At 37.2% G+C, this 19283-nt stretch overlaps 1 protein-coding gene across 6 annotated transcripts in view; it reads left to right on the forward strand.

The window, feature by feature from the left end:
- Positions 1-18852, forward strand: part of LOC121669397 (pseudouridine 5'-phosphatase) — a 69144-nt gene extending 50292 nt beyond the window's left edge. For 5 of the 6 annotated variants that reach the window (XM_042038253.1, XM_042038295.1, XM_042038275.1 and 2 more), the window contains one exon: positions 18615-18852. In XM_042038253.1, coding sequence (XP_041894187.1) covers positions 18615-18791 — 177 coding nt within the window. In that variant the 3' untranslated portion in view covers positions 18792-18852. Of the gene's footprint in view, positions 1-5297; positions 5463-18614 lie in introns of those variants that run through there. The other variant, XM_042038264.1, reaches the window with a different exon arrangement.
- Positions 18853-19283: the final 431 nt, after the last annotated feature.

The following is a 19283-nucleotide window of genomic DNA, read 5'->3' on the forward strand; positions in this document are numbered from 1 at the left end:
ATGCGTTGTTTTAATGCACTAAGGGTAGGGAATGGCGAGTTTATTTTTTTGCTGTTTGTTTAAATTACTTGTTCTTTGTGGAGATGTGGTTGTAGGTAATATTCAGAGAGCTGGTATTACATGATAGGGTTCTTACTCTGTTGTGTGATAAAGAATTTGTAAGAGTCTGTCTTTTTGGCATGGTTGCAGAAAACCTACATATAGAACCATCAATTAACACTGCTAAATTATTTATAGTCTAAACAGGGCAAAGCTTTTTGCTCAGACTGATTGCTGCATCACAAAATAAGTGCACTTAGAAGGTGATTACAAAGTGTACTCCATGAAGCAGTATTGGAGATTTTTTCTAAATTATTGTTGTGATAGGTGTTATAAAGATAAAAGACCTTGTAGTATAAAAAGAACTGAAGACATGAAGACATGTCTGCTAAAAAAGGGTGCCTAACATTTCCATTTCAGCATCTTTTAATCTTAGAATAATAGCATAATTCAAAGCCAAGAAGGAAACGGTTCAAGTTAAACTTGAGTAAGACTGAAGTGATTCTGATTTAAAGTAGAATACAATTCCAAGCAGTAGCAGAAATGCTACCCTCCTATTCCATTAAAGAAAAGCTTTTCATTTTTGTCTAAATGCTACTGAATATAGGAATTGCTGTTCATGCTCAAATTCAGTGTCCAGCTTATTTGGCACCATCTCTGATGATAGCTAATAATCACAGTTTAATAATCACCTTTTAGCTAGAGGGGGTTAATTTATCTACTTAAATTCTGTTGCTCCCATATCAAGTTGTTTTTTAACAAAAACAGATGTAAAAACAGGCTATAGTAACCCATTCACAGGATCTGTGTTTTTTCTTGACACTGATGTGTGCCTGGGACAATGAATTCTGTATATGTTGCATATGTTCCAATGTCAGCTTTTTATATGTTATGAGTGAGAAAGATAAGAAGTAATTGATCTGCCACTCAGTATTGTAAATGCTGCTTGTCACATCCCTTTTTATTTTTTGCTCCCTAAATAAAGCCCTTTAGAGTCTGTTCAAAACCTCACCATCTGAAAGGGTTGTGTTTGGGTTTTTTTGTGGGGATGAGGGCAGTGATATGGTTGGTTGTTTGGTTTTTTTCTCCTCATAATCATTCTGATTGCATTTCTTCAAACCCTTCCTATCAAAAACATTTTAACATAGAATAATGTCTGTGAGATCTAGTACATGGAGCATTCCAGATGAGACTATTTTATATATATCTCTGAATATAAATAATATCACCCAAGATCTAAATTTTCACTGAGCTGATCACCCAAGTTCTGAATTTTCACTGAGCTGTTTACAGTGATGTCCAATACATAAAGCAAACGTTAGAAAATGCGTCCTGCCACATTTCTTGACCATTTTATTTCATTTGACACTTGACTGCCCAATAGACTATCACTCCAAAGTTCTTACAGATGTTATCCCAGATGACCTACAAAACTTTGTGTTATCAGCAGGTTTTACCAAGTATAGAGATAAGGATTACTAGTCAATACTTCCCTGAATAGCACCAGAATTATTTTAAAATGCAACTGCAACTATTTTCTAAGATAGTGGCGTGGTAATGGAAATGGCTTTTGATGTTAGTAACTCCTTCACTTCATAGGTTAGTTGCTTCAAAGCCTCAAGGTTTTGCTGACTAGTAAAGACTAGTTGATGCAATTTCATCCATTGCTGAAAATATCTTCTGTTACAGAACATGTTTTCCTCCATAAGAAAATTGTCCTCTTTCTCCTGAACAGACACCTGGTCACAGTGATGTATTCAGTTTGTCTCCAGAACATATTATTGCATCTTGTAGCTCAGACTGGAGACATTAGAGGTTGCCTGTTGTCCTCAACTTCAAAACTATTACAGACTCAAAATATTACTGATTCAAAAAAGTGCCATGGGTGCAAAAAGTATAATAGCATGTAACTTATCTTACTGCTTTTCACTCTCAATAATGCAGTTACCCAAGCAAATTAAAACAAAACCTTTGATTTTTTCAAAGAATGATCATGTATCTAAAGTAGAATGCATTTGCAGTCTTTAGATTAGCTATGATATATCATTGGAAGACTGATATCTGTTGTGAGTTTTTAAATTTCCAGGCCAAAAATTTTCATTGAGAAGATTTTTTTTCCTTAAATTTCAGCAAATAAGTTTGCAGTTTTTTTAAGATGTTCCTCTGAAGATATTATTTTTGCAATTATAGTAATAACTAGTAAAATGGTCATATGATAATTCCATGAAGAGTTATATTGTGTAGAGTAGGTGTTTGAAGTTTACGAAGGTGGAATTCCTGTAGTCATGTGTTCTAGAAGTCAGGAATAATGCTATGACTCTACCATATGTGACCATTACTGCATCTGGGAATGTTTCCCTGGTTTCCTGATGTTTGTGTGCTGCTCAGTGTGGTCATCATATTTACATTTAAGTACACATTAAACCATGAGTGGATAAAAAGCATCATATTCATGTGTGCTGGATCACAGGCATGGAGCCCACTCTGGACAACTGTTGGAGCACTGTGAAATATATGTAAACATTTAAGAAGTACAGATGTAGCTTCTAGAAACTAACCACTATACACATACACTGATTGGCATTTGTTTAATGAACATTGTGGCTTTTTTAGTGATCAAGATTCCAATTCTTTATTTTAGATGGCAAGCAAGTATTGTCCCTCAGTTCTCCTCAGAGTTAAAAAGTTAACAGAGGTCGTTCCTGATAGAAATAAGAAGTAAATCAGACATCTCTGATTTCAGCTGTGTTCTCTGCTGCCCTGGTCCAATAAGGATCAAAAGTGATTTAAGCAAGACAAATTTTAGTTATTAGCCAAGCAATAAGAAAGGGAGGAAGAAGAGCATGTACCAATGATTCCTGAAAGAGTGTATTTTTAAATATACTGCTGGAGAAGGATGAAGAATGTAGGCATGAAGATTGTACAAGGCACAGAGGTCAGCGTGATATAAGACATACAGCTGAAAGTGGGAGAAAGAGATAAAGAATGCAATTAAGTGAAAGGATAGAAGATGCCTAGGGAGTAGAAGGAAATAAAAGCAAGACATAAGTAATTGTGGGTAAGATAATATAGGGCCTTGAAGGTGAAAATGAAAACTTGAATTTGTAACTGCACTAAGTAATCTATATACCTTCATTATAAATTATAAAGAGTTAATAGTGTGCAGTAGCCCATTTGTCCTTATGGCTTTCTCAAGCATTTTTTAGGGAGTGTAGATGAAAAGTGAGGAAATAGTCTATACGTTAATGATGTATGTACTGAAATAGTAAAAGCATTTACTTTTTTGAGGCTAAGCATTCTGTCTCAAGAGGATTGGTAGATGATGTGACAGGGCTAACATTACAGCAAAAACTCTTCAAACATTTAGGATGCTACATGTCTAAATATAAAATCTCACGAAGATAGTGGAAAGAGGAGTCAGCTGCAAATGTGCACTTTGGCATGTCTCTCAAAGTAAAGAAGTTTTCTTTAGAAACACTGATGTCAGTTGCATCTTCTAGTATTGCATTAGCTAGTAACTCTAAAATGTTTGGACAATTTATTACTGTCCCTTTCTCCTGTAATTTGATTTTTTTTTTGTTATCCCCTTAGCAATCAGTTGAAGAGCAAGTATGCTTGAAAGATGATTGTTGACTTTGAGTAGGCTGGTGGAAGACTTAGTGATATCTTCATATTTACAGCTCCTCTTTACACCTGATATTAGTAAATGACAGCCTTAATTTTCTTTAAGATGATTAATATTTAGTCGAGTAACTTTCTTGTTTCTCTGATTTTGTTTAAATAATACGGTGCTAATGAATGGTGAATAAAATGTTCCATAAGTTGAATACTTAGAAAAGGTGTTCAGTGTAGTTTTTCTCAGAAATTTTGAAATATGTCTATTCTTTGCTAGAACAATTCAGTCTCACCAGCTTTCACACCATTTTTAAAAATCTGTGAATTGAGTCCTTAGCTTCTCTGTCTGAGTTGAGTATGTGATCTGGCTTTCTGTAAAGTGATTACTAGTAAGAGCTTCAGGCTCAATGTCAGTCCAAGGATGAAGAAATCCATCACAGAATGCTGTATTTTAATAAAAGGATTTCAGTTACTCGGCAGTATAAAGACATAATAATGCTTGTGACATGCTGTGGTGTATTGCTTTAGGATCAAACTGAACCTTGGAATAATAGCAGCATTGAGAAGAAAGGAAAAATAGGATGTCTGATTTGAGTATCACTTTTTCTTCTATTGATTTCTATATTTAGCGTAGTGTATGGCATGTCAGGCCCCGGTTATAAAGGCTTGTAAAAGAAACTACTTGGATTCCTGATCTTGCATGTTAGCAATCAAGCAGCATGTGATGCATAAACTTGCATAGAATTGGAAAGATCCTAAGGAAGATCTGCTACCAGATGTAGATGTTGGGGTTTGTGTTAAAAGCTTGTTTCAGACCCACAAAAGAGCTGAGAGAGGTGACAGCAGGTGGGGGATCCCAAATCACACCTTCCCAAACAGTTCCCACACCTGTCACTGAAGTCGTCATCCTATCAGGTGACCATCTCCATATGGCCAGGGCAGCAGAGTCCCAAAGGCAGACAGGAGCCCAGATTAAGGACTCCCCCAGAGAGGGACAGCCTGTTTGGGCCCTCCCACTGCTGTCCCAGAAGTCCTATCAAGGTGAATCAATGCTGGATCAATCCTTTTTAGACTGAGGGGAGATGCTGCCTAGGGTGTGGCACTCAGTATGGGATGCAGAGGAAGAAAATTTGGGGTGTGATCAGGATTTATTACAGGGAAATAGAGGGATAAGGGGATAAAAACCATTGGATGTGTAAATAGGTAACACATTTGTCTGGCCATGCACAACTCCTTACCAGTGTGGTGTGTCCTGTGTTAGCAAATTCCACTTCTAAATCTTCCTGGCTGAAGGGCATCTTGTCTGTGGTCTGTATGTGTGTGGCCAGCAATTGAAACCAGACCCGGGCAGAGGCCCATGTGTCCAAGGTGCCAGTGGCTGGAGCAAACACAGATCTGGGTGCTGGCAACTGGGCAAAATGAGGTACTAGCCCCCAGCCTGGGACTGCAGGTGACAGGGGGTCCAGCCCAGGCATCTGCAGGGCCAGTGGCCAGGCTGAGTGCAAGCGTATGAGCACTAGAGAAGAGGCAGCTGAATGACCCTGTGGGTCCTTGGGAGTGCTGAGTATAACTGCATTGATCTGTGTGTCTAGAGTTGTGTATATTTATTTATTTATTTATTTACGTGTGTGTTTGTGTGCTAGTGCCTGCTGGGAGATACATGCTCAGCCTTGCTACTGTTTGTACTGGGGGCACGGAGCTGTGGCTGCCTCCCCTTTGTCAGGCTGTCAGACGAGGCTCTATCCCCAAGAAGCAGTAACCCATTCCCTAGCATCACATGTTTCTCTCTGTAAAGGGAGACTGGATGACCTGATCGTGTTCCAGGTAGGTATCATGCTCCTTCTGTTTCAGTCTCCTAATAAACCCCCTCCTTTCTAAACCTCTCAGAGGCATTGAGCTGAGCTGCATAGCAGAAAATATGCAAAGTAAACATGGAGCTGTGCCCCTATTCTGTTTCCCCTTCCCCTCTTATCCATATTGCCCAATGGTGGGTGATGTTTTTTTCAGTTGAGGTAGTCACCGTAAAAGTCCATTTTAATTTCTAACTTTATGCTTTCTATATGTTTGTGCAAATAAGTTTATAAATCCTTCTTTATTTTTTACTTAGAATTTCTCTTACTACCATGCCTTCCTTCTTGCTTCAAGAGGAAGAAAAGGAATAGATTGTTTAAGGAGAATCTGGATTTTCTGTTTACAGAGCAATAAATGTTCTGAAATGAACTGCAGTTGGATATGTTGTAAAATTGCTTTTGTTTGACAGGTTAATAAATCTTAGTCGAAGGTCTGAATGACTAGAGATATTAAAAGCTTGTGTTGCCTGACAAAACCAAACAACCCAACCATCTTTTTGCATTTCTTTTTATAAACACAACAAAGGGCTCAGTATTGTTTCAGTTGACCATGGCTCTCATTTTATTTGCAAAGCCTTTGTCTATGAGTGTTCCACACAGTTTGTTCTTTTGGCTTTTTTTTGTGGGTTTTGTTTGTTCGCTTTTTTGGAGTGGAAAACATAAAACAAAATCACCTTAATTGGCAAATGTTTAAAATGCTGTAATTTTTCAATAAGTACACATGTTCATGGTGCAGACACCTTCCATTAACTTTTGCAGCTGTGAATAAGCCTAGGAATTTTAGAGAATTTAAATATGTCTTTTCCAACCTGTACCTATGATCTTGAAGCGATCATCTGTTATGTCACTTTCATGCATAAATATATGAGACAAATGTACCCTATATTCACCCTGTGTTATGAATCCTTGCAGCAGCTGGATTTAGGTACTCTACTGTCCCTGGATCCCAGTCTTGTGCTTCTGTCATTCCACAGAGTCTCTGCTGTGCACATACAGACAGATCTCTTGGAAAGCCCGAGATGCCACAATCTTTACAGCAGCTGGCCAAAGCTGCCCTGTGCCTACCCTGTCCCTCTAAGAGCCAGGACTGACTGTGCTCTTGCCTATAGGGTCATGCCGGACTTCCAGGACACGTCACCTACTTGCCAGCTACTCCAGCATTCTCTTTGCTAGCCCTCACACCCTCACTTGCACACCCATCCTCACTGGAGGTGCTGCACTGTTGGCACATGGAACTCCTGGTTGCATGGCAGGACTGACACTGGGACCTCCATGCACATGTGTGTGCACAATAGTAAGCCCTTGCCCAGGAAAACCATCATAAATGGTGTTTAATTAGAGGAGACAGGACAGACTACACAGACTGATGCAGGAATGGCCAAGAACAGATGGCCCCTACTCACACCCCATCAGCCCCTTCTGTCTCACATTACCACAGACTGCCCTGACCCATGGAGCCTCTCCTGTTGGCATGTCTGTGTGGGTCTGGCCTTGTGGCACCAGCAGTGGCTGGGCCAGAACCTCAGAGGGCTCCTGGGCTCATCCTTCCCCATCATGCAGCACAGCAATGAGCTTTTGGTAGGCTGATGACTGCTGTGATGTGTCTGGGAGCAGCTGGCCAGGGTGTTTCAGGGTCCCCCACCTGCCCTTGCTGTTCCTGCCGTTCTTCTTCCTCTGTACAGTTCTGTCACATAAACTAATGTGTGTGCATATATGTATGTATTTCTGTATATGAAAATGTACAGATCCCTCTCTGTAGAAACTTGGCAATTTTAAATGCTTATGTTCCATACGTGCTCTTTGGACTTTGTAGTAATATGATGTTTCATAACCACAGAATATTTGGAAGGAAAGATTCTTGTTAATTAACATCAGCCTACCTGAACTGTGTTCCTTTTCTTCAAGGAAGGTATTTAGGAAGACAACTAAAGTAGGGAGTTTAGTTTGTAAGGGAAGTAGGAAAACATGAAGAGAACCTTTGCTGGAAGCCTGCAGCACTACCACTGCTAAGCACAGGAACATCTGATTGAGAAAAGCATTTTGAGTGTCATGAGCAGCATCTTTGCTTTTCATCAAGGTGCAAGATACTGGGTATCTATGTGAACTAGCTCAAAAGGACAATTGTCACTTGATTTTGTAAGATTTTCTTCTTTTTGGTTCTTTTGGTAACTAAACGTGACCTAGTTGAGCATATAGTAACAGTATTTCTAGACAGAATAATTGTCTCTTTCCAGTTTTAGTCCATCATCTTGATATCCAGTAGAACTACCTGTTAAATTCTGACTTTTCTTGTCAATGAGGAGACTGTTCTTTATGGCTTTAAAAGTATTGAAGTGTTTTTTCTGCAGATGCAGGCTCAGTGGAAAAAATAAATGTTTAGTGTCTTTTCTCACACTTTTCTGCTTGCTAAGACTAGAACTTACAAGCCTTTGAAGACTATGAAACAGGTGCTTTTAGCCACACCTTAAAGATCTTCAGATCCAGAACATAAATCCTGAAGTCAGTCTTTATGTGTAGATGAGATTTTGAGTCCTCAGTCTTTAGACATATTTGCTATTTGATTTATCAATTTTCTCTATTCAGTAATGAATCTTATCTGTAACTCACTAGAAGCAGCTGGAATCAATTAGTAAAGACTTGAAATATAACAGAAAACACTACAACGTCTAAAAAAACAAAAACAAGAAGAGAAAAAAAAATCACCTGAGCCATTTCCTGTGTGTTGAATCACAAAGTTTGAGATTCTCTTTTGCTTGTTCATCCAACAGGCAGCCTGTCCTCTTTTATTTTTGTAGTCACAGAATATTTTACCTGGTAGCCAGAATATATAATTCAGTGAGTGGACTGTGTGGCAGTGATACTTTGTCACCTTGACGCACCTGCTGCAGTCTGGTTTCCCTAGGGAATACTTATATAATGTCTGGGTGCTGAAGCTTCCAAGTTATCAGTAAAATGCTGCTTGTAGCACTCAGCTGCTTGTCAATTTATCCAGATTCTTGGCAATATCTTGGCATCTATTTCTGAACTGATTGTATTTCAGTATTATAAGTGCTTTCTTTCAGGTCATGTGTCGTGATGGTTAGAGCAATGTAAAATCACTCTTTTTCAGTATGCCATGGTAGTCTAACTAATATATAAATACACATAATTTGTTTTAAATAGAAGAAAAGAAGGGTGGACTGTGCTTAGGCAGAGACAACTTGGATGTTTTTCCCAAACAAATGTGTGTTATAAGCACATTAACTGTCATTCAGGTGCTTCTGTGTAATTTGACTGCAGGCATTTGTAGAGAGGGCAATTTGTCTTTGACTTAACTGTGAACAAATGTGTTTATATCAGTATTGGGGTGACTGAGACACTTCCTAATGGAGTGCTTTATATTCTCATCATAGGTTTTGTAATGGTCACTTAGCAATAAGTTTTGTCTATATTTTTTGCACATTTGTCATTCAGACCTTTAAATTTAGGAGTTCCATTACAATGCCATCTGTCTCTGCACCAGTGAGTCTAGCTGCACACTTCCGAACAGGAAAGAAAACCCAATTGATTTCCTATGGTCAGAAGAAAAGGTAATTACAATGGCTGGTGGACACTGAGTTGACCATGAGCCAGCAATGTGCCGTTGCAAGCTAAGGTGGCTGATGAGGAGGACTGTTGCCAGCAGATTGAGGGAATTGATCCTGCCCCTCTACTCAGCACTGGTGAGGCCATACCTGCAAAATACTGGGTGCAGTTCTGCACTTCCCAGTACGAGACATATTGAGCTACTGGAGGGAGTCCAGCAAAGGGACACCAAGATAATTAAGGGACTTCAGCATACTGCATTTGAGGAAAGGCAAAGTGGGCTGGGACTGTTTAGCTTGGAGAAGGCTCAGGGAAACATTAATGTAAGTAAATGCCTGAAGGGAGAATGCAAAGAGCCAGGCATTTTTTAGTGGTGCCCAATGACAGAACCAGAGGCAATGGACACAAACTGAAAGACAGGAGGTTCCCTCTGAGCATCAGGAAACACTTTTTCACCATTAGGGTGACCGAGCACTGTTGCAGGTTACCCAGAGAGGTAGTGGAGTCTCGCTCTTTGGAGATAGTCAAACACTGTCTGGATCTTGTCCTGGGCTGTAGGTGTCCCTGCTTGAGCAGGGAGTTGGCCCAGGTGACCTTCAGAGGTTGCTTCCAGTCTCAGTCATGGAATCACAGAATCACAGAATATTCTGAGTTGGAAGGGACCCACAAGGAGCATGAGTCCAACTCTTAAATGAATGGCCCATACAGGGATCAAACCCACAACCTTGGCATTATTAACACCATTCCAGCCATCCTGGAATCATGTGATTCTGAGTCCATACAATACTTATATATCATTTGCATATTTTCTGTGTATATATGTATATTGTGTGCCATTACATAGCAATAAGTAATTAATAATTACCTAGCAAAATAATGTGGCAGCAGGCTTTAGAGTAGCAATTCCAATAGTCTCAGAGAAGTGGACACAGTTTAAATGGGAAATCAGCCTGCATCCCTTTTCTAAAGACTCACTCAAACTGTTGAAGGTCAGCAAATGCATGATGCTTCAGATCAGCAGATTCACGAAGTGGTGATTCTTAGTTTTAATATAAAATCATTATTGTGCTGGATGAACAAGTAGTTTTCACTTAAGCATATGGCCTGATAAAGTGTTTTGAGAACTTTGCGCATGAGAGGTTGTTTTACAGGCAAATACATGGTAGTTTTCCTTTTGAATTAGTCTGCCATCTGTCAGCTTTATACCCTGTTGAATCTGAACATTATTTGTGATTGAAATATACAAAATGGGAGGAGGTTTTAAATAAAAATGATATTAAGAAAAGCTGATGAGAATCCAGATACTGATAAACTTGCTTCTTTGAAGAACTGAGTATCCAAAAGAAGTTACTCATGGCAGAAGTTGTGTGACAAGCATAGTAACTAGTCGCTAATACCATGGCTGGTATTCCCAAACTAATGTTCATGTTAAGTGAGTATCATGGCTGTGTTAGTTACTGATCTAATATATATCTTAAATTGAATAAGACTTAAGGCACAGAGAGAGAAACTATCTGTATGGAGACCATATATACACCGTGTATTGATCCACATGCATACATACACAGAGTTAAATAAGCATGTTTTTCTAATTTTGTTCATTGTTTACTCTGATGCATTCATCTACATTTTGTGTCCCTTATTCCTTTCATGGAAAATGACTTGTTACTCTTCCTGTAACCATTCCTGAGTCAAAATAAGAACTGGAAACACTTGGTCGAAGTTACTGTTAGCATTCTCTTATCTGGTAGAGTTGGTCTAATAGAAAAATAGGCACAGCTTGATAACTGTGTGTCATCAATGCATTTAAAAAAGTGCTTCTATGCAGTATTTAAAATAGCTAGATCATATTAGAGGAATTTTGACAAAAGCATGTTGAAATGTATTGAGATTAAGACTTAAATAACTTTCTACATGGGAATTCATTTTAAGTGTATATTAATTAATATTAATATTAATTTTCTTATTTACAGAAATATTTGGGCTTGGAGTTTACAGTGGAAAGAAATTTTCTTGAGTCTGTTTTAATGATTGATTCACATAAAACTGTTTGATATTAACTGGCTTTCCTTCTCTGCATTTTTCATAGCTTGAAGTACCTAGGTAACTATTGCTTCCCCAAAATAAACAAAGGAAGCTGATAAAAACAATCTAGAGATTAATATGGAAAACATGACTTCTCTACTGAAATCTTAAAAAAATAATTATGACTTTTTTTTAAAACTTTCCTCTTAATACGTAATACATTCTTATTAAAAAATTTGCTTTTACCAATAATAATTGTATTGATTTAGTAGAACTTGCCATGCACTTAGTTAATCCTTTCAGGGTTAGGAGAGTGGTTCCATTGAATTAATTATTTCTCATGATAAATAGTTCAAAAAGGGCATATCATACATAGTTTATGTAGAAATATGGGTTTTATTATTAATTCTTTTACTTTTGGTGGTAGAGTTCAGATTCTTTAGAAATAGTGTATTTAGCACGCAGAAATAATTTCTCAGGTAAAGAAAATTATGTAAGAAATTTTGAGTTCTGAGCTCCATTTGCTTGCACAGTCAAAGCAGCTTTGCAAATTAAAAGGCTGAGAAATCATCTTTTGAAATCACGAGGACAGTTACTTAAATAGATCTCATTATTGATGTAATGAGGCGTTTCATTTCAGATGTGGTATTTTTAGATTGCTGTTGCAAAAATAAATTATGGAATTATGACATTCCTAACCATAACCCAATGCCCACAGGTGGGCTACTGTTGAAAGAGCACGTTCATAAATCCTTGCACAGCCATTTCGTGGTTTTACACATACAATCAGCTTTAAGTATGCCAGGTATAAGATGGTAAGTTGAAGGGATGAACCCATATGATTCAAATACTGTCCAACAGGAGCATTTATATTCCTCTTAACTTTAGGAGTTAATATTTTTTCCAACTTAGTTTTGTACATTCTTCTCCACTTTCCTCTGAAATCTATGTTGAGAAGAGCGAATTGCCATTTTTAATGTATTTTTTTCTGTAGTTGAAATATTAAGAAAATAATTATTACAATTATGTTAGTGTTTTGTTTTATTTAAAGGTGGTATTTTCTGGCTTTGTGCTTGGAGTTTTATGCTAATAATCTTAAATATTCTCTATAATAACTTTCAGCTTTGAATTTTGAATGAAAGGCTCTTTTCTTCCTGATCATGAAGAGTTAAAGTGTAACACAGCTATATCTCACCAAGTCACTCCAGACTGGTGACACTCTTGTGTACAGTTCAATGAGAAGCTTGTCCTGAATAGAAAAAAATGACCTTTTCCATAATGCTTTTGCACTCCCAATGAAAACCTCTTTAAAGGTTAATGCCTCTTCTCACCCTTTTTCTCTTTATTGAAGAAATTAGGAAATTACTGTATGTCTGAAGCAATATGTGGGCTGTTATTGACACTTCCGTCAAATATTATACAATAATTAAATAATGTTTAGATCAATTTCATGTAAATTTCACCATGCAGGCTGGTCTTCCTGTGTGGGAAAATAACACTGGTCAAGAAGACATTATAGAACAAAAGTAAACTATTGCCAAAATAGATTTTTAAAAAATTATCTTGCTCCATGAGAATCAAGTGCCTTCTGCAGCACCTGCTGAGGCAGTTGTAGGCAAGTGATGGTGTCCAGTTACACAAAACAAACAGGAAGGGTACCTGCTCTGGCAGCCTGGACCTGTGGGTTTGTCCACATTCCCTGTGGTATAAAGTTCATTGCTTTTATTTAGGAAATACTTTTGGTGCCTACTTCCAGTTTCAGTTTGAGGCTTAGAATTTGGATGCATCAAAACAGTTCCTCCTTTGGGTGTACCTGGTTTGTATCTCTGATGTGTTTGCTCATGAGATGGGCCCAGCCTCTTCTCCAAGGTGCAAAGTGATCATGCAGTAGGCAACAGGGACAAGCTGGAACACAAGAAACTCCTAGATTCTTGGAAAACCATTTTCACCCTAGGTATGGCTTCGCCATATGGGAACAGGTATCCAGGAGGATTCTGTGGAATCTTCATACTTGAAAATGCTCAAAGCTCACCTGGCCAAGGACCTGAGCAGCCTGCTTAGGCTGGACATGTGTTGGATAGGGTGTTTCCAAATGGGCTCCAGGGACCCCTCTTAGTGTATTTTGTCCTAGAGTTCTGAGCTCTGTGTGCAAGGTGCTTAGTTTGAATGTGTTGAGCATTACATGTCAAGGAAGTCAGTGGGTTTGGTAAAGACAGTTCTCTGTGGAAAGGAAGGCAGCACAAATTAACTATTTCATTGTACAGAATTACTTTTTTTGGCCACTTTTAGAGATAAGTGACATAAAACTCCAGCATGTTATGCAATATGAGTAGCCTCAGTAGAGAACATCTTGAGTATTTGCCTTGTGTTCTCCATAAAAGAACAATACCCTTCTATAGCTAATCCAAGCTGCAGTTGATTGAGTTAGATTTCTGCTGCTGGGATAATCAGACACTGTTTCCGAAATGCCTGGGAATTTCTTGAGGCCTGTAATACAAGTTAGCATACAGAGTTTCCAGTGTGCTGTCCTCTAAACACACAGAGCTCTGTGAAAAGAGTGCTCCAGCCATCCGGAATGATCAGAGTAACCCCGCATGTAAATGTGACCTTCTCCCTGCCTCACAGAGCTGCTGTGTCTGGGACTGACTGTCACTCACAGAAACACTTTCTTTCATTTGATCAAGTCTTGAAAACAAGCAAGAAATATGAAATTTCTCCTCCTTCTTCCCTATTTTATTCCTTCTGGTCTTCCTTGAGATGACATTCTGTGAACTGGTTTGTGAGAGAGGAACTGCTGGTGTGGGCTGAAATGTAAAGTGGCATTTATGCAAGAGCTAGAAACAGAGTGATCTAATTATGTGCAGATGTAACACATTTCCTTTTTTTTTTTTTTTTTCTTTTTTCTTTTTTGAAATTATGCTATTATGTTTTTTGTTTTATGGTAAATAATTTGATTCTTATATTGGTCTGCAACATACTAGTAGTGAGTTAGTAAAAATCTGAATTAAAAAGCATATGTGCATGTAATTTCCAAACAGTTCTTAATATGAATCATTGACTCATAAAGAATGGTGGCTGTAGTTAGTATTCTGAATACTCTGGTGCTTAATTAGTTTGATTTTAAGTTTCCAGCTTGTTTATTCATTTTTTATAGCATTTAAAAACATCTTGGCTTACTCCTCATTTTCCTTAATGGAACTAAGTTGTAGGGCTGTAAGCTGCATTACTTTCTTAACAGCATATTTAATATGATTCTGTTATCCCTGGCTGGTCAAATTGGCACATGTCCTTAAAATAAAATGAAATGTAATTCATTATTGTATTCACTATTGGGATTTTTCCCAACTATTTCTGGAAGGAGTGTAAGTCCAAAGATTAGGAGAGAAACATTAATCGCGTTATTTCATTACTGTTTTTCATTAATTCATCAGAGAATTAACACAGTAGAAGACCAAAATTGCAAATATTGCAGCTGCTTAAAATGGATTTATTCAATAATGTTTAAGTAATTCTGATGGTAAATGGGTCACCCAGAAATACATTTTCCCCTTGTTCCCAGGTACTCGGAATATAAAAACATAAGAAAAAAGAAAACATAAGTTGAGCTATAAAGTAGTCCAGCATCTGTGTTATGACATGTTAAAATTGTTGTTTCCTCTCTCTTTTTGTGAATTTCCACCACCTCCCATAAATGACAAACAGCACCTTTTCAGCATCTCAGTATTTTGTGTGGGATATGGATAGGTCTGTGTTGTATTCTGAATTATATTATGGTTCTTGAAAATTTCTGGGTCACTCACATGACTAACAGAGTTGGTTAGTACTGGAACTATTTTGAAAATCTAAAGAAAATTGAGCAAGGAAAAATTATAAAAGTTGTTGAACAAAACACAAACCATGATTTCAGTAGTAATATCTTTCAGACTGATAATTTATTTCTTAGATACTACTTAGTTTTGAATTTTAACCATATAGTATGGGCTAATTTTTCACAAAGAAAAAAGTAAAAATACTTCTGACAATGAACAGTCAGCAAGCTATATGTAGAAATGAAAGGCCTGAGCTGGTTTACAGAAATCAACAGTGTCATTTTGATATCCATGTGACCTGGCTGTACTTGGTGAATTTCTTCCTGCAGCCTGTTTTGGGGCTATTTTAGAGATATGATGAAATTTGAATTAGTCCTTAAACACTTACAGAAGACTGTGTTGGGCATATATACATAAATTAATGTGTAAGGGTACCAAATATTTCTACAGTGCAAATTTTACAAATAACCCATCATGCTTTTGACCAGTTGATTTGATTATGAAGGGGGAAAACATCAATTAAAAATAAAGAAGTTACAGAGTATAAGATGCTATCCATAAGAAGTCCAAAACATAACGTGTCACATTCTGATACCAAATGTTTCTGTGTCATTTGAGGACAGATGATGAAAACTTTCTTTTCATTCTTTCTTTACAGAACAATAGATGGTAGTGTTAAATTTGCAGATAATTCTGTGTGTATAAATCATGGCATCTTTAGTCTCATCCTTCAGTCTTTTTAGAGCCAATATAGTAATGTCGTATGTGGTCAAGGATGCTTGTTTGATAAGCACTCCCTATGCATATCTATTACCTTCACAGCTTTTCCAAAATCTTAGTTTCAAAACTGATTTTAATCTTTTATCCTTCTAGGCTTCTTAGTTATCACTAATAGCAATAACATTTATGGATATCCCTGGTAGTCACATAATTATTCCATCCAGACTTTTGCAGTATGTAGGTTAGAGAGGGCTTGCTGTACATACCAAGAGCCTAACTAACACTCTTTTCTTATATTCTTACATTTCATGTAGGAAGATAAGGTAATAAGGTGCTGCAGTGGTATTATTTCTTCCTCTGGTTAAGTGATTAATTTTTCTTTTTCTAGATTCATAGAGTGAAATATAAATTAATATACTTTCCTACTTTACTTTTTTAAGCATTTAGTTCATTCCAAAGTGAGAACTGTCCTATATTAGCATGACCTTTTGAGAGATCTCATAGCAGTAGTATTGATCAGTGACACAAGTTTTAGAAATAGTGCAGAGAAGCAGCTAGAATCTCAGCTGTATAAATCTCAGTCTGTATAAATCTCATCTGTCTCTCAGTTGGAGTGATGTTGATGTTGCAATACTTACGCAAAATGGGAAAGAACTTGGCTGCTTTCATATCTCTAAATTTAGTGTGTGGGTGGTCCAGGACAGTGAAGAGTTTATAACATTTTTATTTATTAATAAATCCATTTTGTGTGTGAACCTCTGTAAACCTGCTGTCATCAATTAAAAATGTGACTGTGCTGTTGACAATAAGTTTCCGTAGAAAGGAAGACTTAAGGAAGACCTAGTACACTTATTTCCTGTAACACGCAAGACACTGTAATTATGGGTCATTTGCCTGGTTTCTTTGATAATTAAGAGTTTTAATTGTGTCTAGTTCCAGGGAATTAGTTAAGCTTCTCATTATGCATATTGCCTTCCATAATCATCAGCTCTTCTCATACAGTAAGATTAGTGACATCATGGAAGTCAATTAGGTCTTTCAAGGCAGAGCAATGAAGTACATTCTTTCGTATGAGCTGGATCAGAAAAGGTTTCTGAAAGGCCTTGACAATGCTCTTCTCTGCAACATTTAAGCTTATTCTTCAAAAAGCAAAGCCTGTCAGAGTTTCATTTATTGTCCTCAGAGTGCTTAATGTCATGAACTAAGCTATTGTTAAGAACAAAACCTATAGGCAGAGCCATGCTTCCATTCTAATAGCAATCATACCAAGCTTTCCAGGATCAGCTGGTTACATATTTGTAGATAGTATCAACATTTGAAAGTATCACATTGTTCAAAATGGAATGCAGTAACTGTATGAAGGAAATGAGCACAAAAGACATTGATGTGATTCCTTTGGCTCACTACAAATCATTAATTAAATTTTACTTTATTACATGCAAGGTAGAAAGTACCTTTTACTTTTCACTTGACAGACTCCAAGTTGTCGCTGACATGTTGAAAGGCAAGAATCAATATTTTAAAAAGAAAGGAAATCAGGAGAGGGTTCTTTTATTTTTCCCCTTCCACAGTCTCTGATAGATGGGTATATATAGGGCAGAAATTTAATAAATCTTGCAAAAATGTTTTCTTTGAATGTAATAGAGTTTTTGCAAGTTGCATCTGGGTTCCCTTAGACCACAGCCAGAACAAACACTGTGCATCCTTTATGTTCTGCAGTGAAATAATTGTGTGTTTGAGAACCTAAAAGGTGCAGTATGCTGTTTTATGTTGATAGAATCATAGAATATTCTGAGTTGGAAAGGACTCACAAGGATAATCAAAGTTCAACTCCTTGCCCTGCACAGGACAGCCTCAGGAATCACACCATGTGCCTGAGAGAACATGATTAGTAGATGTGAGGAAAATTGCCCTAACCATCCCAGCATCTGTTTTCAATTACTAAAATTACTTGTGGCAGTGATTTTGGCATTAGTAGTAGTAGCAGTGCTAATAATACTGATAATAAATGCAGTATGAATTGCTGAAGTGTTAGAAACCGTGGTCGGAATTTTTCAGATCATTGGATGCCAAAAGTTGCTTTGGCTTGTCCATGACCAAAAATTCAAAGTGAATTTGCAGGTCAGAGACAGGAAGAGGCAGGAAGAGATGCTTCATTATATAAATTCTGGAATGGGAATGAGCTCCAGAAACATTATCTTTTAATATATAACATTTTGGATGATATGATTTTTATATATTTATCTTATATGTTTATTATTCAATATTCTGATGTTAAATTTCAAAATCCACACAAATAATGTATGATTATTTTTAACAACTTTGCTTCCAAACTGCAATCTTTTGATTGTGACTATTGTAAGGCATGGAACTTCTGCCTGACTAAACTGTCTCTTCTCTAAATGTAACCTTCCAATTGCTTATTTTCTTTCTCATCATTGATTTGGAAGAATTAAGCAAATAGAGCATGACTTTGACAGCAGTCTTCTGATGAGTGGTGTCTGTCTCCACTCATCCAAAGTCCTACTGTTGACCTAGGTAGTTTAGTGTTCCCCGCCTTGTGCACTGAGGAAATGCCACACCTGTAAGTGAAAGCACTGCTTTTGCCGTTTTGCAGGTTGTAAGTTGGTTTGGAAAAGTTAAATTGCCTGCTTATAAAGGTATTTAGGCACTTGCTTAATTTTACTTTAAGCTTGTGATTAAACCCATCCCTATAAAACAAAGCACTTAGGAACATCTGGATAACCCGTTTCTGGGATTTAAGTAAGTGTATTGATGTTTTTTGAATTGAAATTAATTAAAGGTTAATTACCATGCAGATGTTCAAACTGAGAGGTTTGCTCTTGTTCTAATTAGAGGTGTCTAAGCCAAGAACGAAATTTAGTTTTCCTACTAAGTTTCATTCAGGATCATTCTCTCTTTTAAAACAATCTATTAGAAGTTCATAGTAACAGTAATATTTTTTTTCCCCCCTCATCTCTTTGTTTCTCAGTGTCTTGTGTTTGAAGATTCACCACATGGAGTCACAGGAGCCCTGGCAGCAGGAATGCAAGTGGTTATGATTCCAGATGAAAAATTAAATCCAGATCTTAAAAAGAAGGGAACACTGGTGCTGAAGTCCATGGAAGATTTCCAACCAGAACTGTTTAGTTTACCAGCATACGATTAATGCCTAATGCCTGTGAACATGTACTTGACTGGAGATAAATTAAAAGTGAAATGCAATTTTATTTTGGTTCTATGATATTTTTTCATCTTTTATTCTCCTCCTCAAAACTAGAGCACAAAAATTCTGTTACCACCCAGACTTTCACACTTTGATAAATTGTCTGGAATATTTATGATTTGTCCTTTTGATAAATGCTAAATTAAACAGCATCTTTCTGTTAAGTGAATCCAACCTTGTTCTATTCACATCATAATGTTTTCTGGGAATATTATGAAACTATTTAGACAATTTATTGCAACTGCATTGGAACCGTCTTGTTCTGTTTCCACTTGAATTACTTACTGTTTAGATCTTAACCAGAAATCTGTTCTGGATTGGCTTTTATCCCATTGTAATGTTTTTGACACCGTTATTGCTATCAATATGTTTATCCTTTCCCTCATCCCATACTTGTCCATCTATTCCACTTGTATTGTGTTGTCTTTTTTCTTT

Source organism: Corvus kubaryi, unplaced genomic scaffold (genome assembly GCF_017639235.1).
Source record: "Corvus kubaryi isolate FWS band 111438036 unplaced genomic scaffold, C.kubaryi_AGA036_p1.0 133, whole genome shotgun sequence".
In the NCBI taxonomy this organism is placed as follows: domain Eukaryota; kingdom Metazoa; phylum Chordata; class Aves; order Passeriformes; family Corvidae; genus Corvus; species Corvus kubaryi.